The sequence below is a fragment of the Atta cephalotes genome (assembly GCF_000143395.1).
Source record: "Atta cephalotes unplaced genomic scaffold scaffold00058, whole genome shotgun sequence".
NCBI classification, from domain to species: Eukaryota; Metazoa; Arthropoda; class Insecta; order Hymenoptera; family Formicidae; genus Atta; species Atta cephalotes.
This window is the reverse complement of record NW_012130122.1, coordinates 1017120-1019738: the sequence shown is the minus strand read 5'-3', so window position 1 is coordinate 1019738 and position 2619 is coordinate 1017120. Positions and strand designations below refer to the sequence as shown.

At 24.2% G+C, this 2619-nt stretch overlaps 1 protein-coding gene across 1 annotated transcript in view; it reads right to left on the bottom strand.

Moving 5' to 3' along the window:
• Positions 1-550: 550 nt before the first annotated feature.
• LOC105623521 (putative fatty acyl-CoA reductase CG5065) overlaps positions 551-2619 on the bottom strand; it is a 28109-nt gene continuing 26040 nt past the window's right edge. The window contains 1 exon segment of the mRNA XM_012204914.1: positions 551-720. Coding sequence (XP_012060304.1) covers positions 551-720 — 170 coding nt within the window.

Here is a 2619-nt window from a genome sequence, read left to right as displayed (position 1 = left end):
TATATATATATATATATATATATATATATATATATATACTGTTACAAAATATAATCTTTTTTAAATTTATTATCATGAGTGAAATAGTGATATCATATCATGAGAAGAAATAACGCGTGCATAACACGCATTATTATGCTCCATTATCTATTAAATAAGCAACATTATAATTACAAATTGACATTACAATTGAAATATAGCGTTTAAATTAAATTACTAAGATATTAATTTTGACATTAAAATTACAACATAATTAAAATTAATGCAATGTAAAATATTGATATATATTTTAGAGTATTATTTTTTATTAATAAAAATTAAAATTTAATTAAATTTGATATAAAAACAGAAATAAGATGAAAAATTTTAAATTTACTCGAAGATCATTTTATTCTACGCCATAACTATCGCATACGGCATTTGTCAGAAACACAAATGATTATAGAGTGATTTGCGCAAATCACTTGCTTTAAAATATTATTTTGCGCAATGGTTTTATTCTTGCAAGGGAAAGGTGCATCGTATATTATGTGACGTCAATATATACCACTTACTCAGAATCGGGAGACCACACTAACAGTCTAATCGCATTTGCGGGATAATCAACGAAATGCCCGCAAACCTGTCCCATATGCACGCTGCGAAACTTGCAATTACCATACAATTTCCTTGCGAATTTATCTTCCACCTGTTGTTCTTGTGACGTAGGCAGATTCAGGTCTAGTCCGATTGACAGGTTTACGTGCGTCACAGTCTAACTTCATTATTAGATAATTAAGTGCTTACGCGAGCAACGCGCGTAAAAGGTAATATTTAAAGAATCCTTTATATAACATTATTTTAAGAAGATTAATCTTATTTAGATTCAATAACAAAGCCTCTTAAATCTGTTACATTAGAATTTTATACAAAATTTCACATATATTTAACCTGTCATCTCACGTAAATTCTCAGTAAATTAATTTTATTAGAATGTATAATTTTAAAACATTTAATTTAAGACATTTAACTTAAAAACAATTTAAAATAAATTAATTTAAATTTTATCTAAAAATTTAAAAAATTTTATATTATTGAGGACAATACAAATAGACAACAGATATTAAGAATAGGTAAAAACTTATTTAAAACATATATTTTTTTCAATTATTTCTATATTATATAGAAAGAAATAATAATATTAATTATAATCGATTGTTTTTTGTGTACAAATTTGAAACATATAACAAAGTAAAAATGGCAATTAATAAATCTTTATTATAGTAAAATAGAATTGTGATTTTATAAAAAACAAAATTTTTTACAGATAGTTTTTATCAATAATATTTCTTCATGTGTTTATCTTTAATCTTTAAGTTACTCAACAACGATTGCGTAATATGCCAGTTTTATTTTTGTTCCAAACATTTACAATTCGTAGAGGACGCATGATACTGCTCTTTATCTATGCGCTTTTATTGTAGAATGTAGAACAAAATAATGCACATTTCAATCAAATATTGCAATATACAAAAATGTCGCGCGCATCTTCAATAAGGTATCTCATGTATTTTGAATTAATAAAACAGATAAAATATCAAGCAACAAAAATAAAAAGAAAGTTATATTGAAATGCAAAAGTAAAATAAAGCTAATATGTTATGCAAAGGTAAACAATGTAAATTATAAGATATTAATCTTAAAGCATTGGACATGACTAGTTAGTCATATTGATTTGCTACCTTACAAAAAGTTTTTTCTTTTTGATCATAAACGTTTTGACGAAAATATTAATTAAATACACAGTTGTACTAAAAAAAGATTGCTAAATTTTAATAAATATTTGTTTCAATAGTACTAACGAAATATTTACTAAATGTAAACATATATTTATTTGATAATTATAATTATTTTTTATTTTGAGTAAATTATATTTATTTATTGTAAACAAATATTTTGCTATTGAAACAAATATTTATTAAAATTTAGTAATTTTTTTTTAGTATAAATATAAATATAAATAAAGCCACAATAATATAAACTACGGAAATACCCATTTCTTGGTAATTATAAAAGTAATTACTTACTATTACGAAATATTATTACATCACGACATTCTGCTTTAACAAAATATACAAACTGAGCAATAAAATGATGCAATCGAATCAAATGGATAGTCTGCATGATTTTAATGTTATCTGTTGAATTCATCATGTAATTATTCATAAAGTGAGTCATATTGGGTACTAGACTGTAAAATCCAGTTATTTTGCTTGTGTTACAAGCAAAATTTTATATTACAATATAAAATTAGATTATGATATAAATATGTTGTAAGAAACAACTATTTTATTTTATTAGTGATTGCGTTGAAGTGCAAGAATGCGCGATAATTCTGACGTCAAGCAAAATAAAGCACAAATGCGGAATTGTTTTTATATTTAGAACTGAATGTCAGATATAGCTTTTACGGAAGCGACGTCATAGAAGAGAAGCAAGCTTAACAGGAAGTAAACTTTTCAATTTTAATTAAATCTTTTCCATTGTTAATGTAGATGTGCTATAATTTTAATTAGGACTGTCTGAGTTGTCGTAATTGAGATTTGTCAAAAATAATATATTATACTCTCTCTCTCTCTC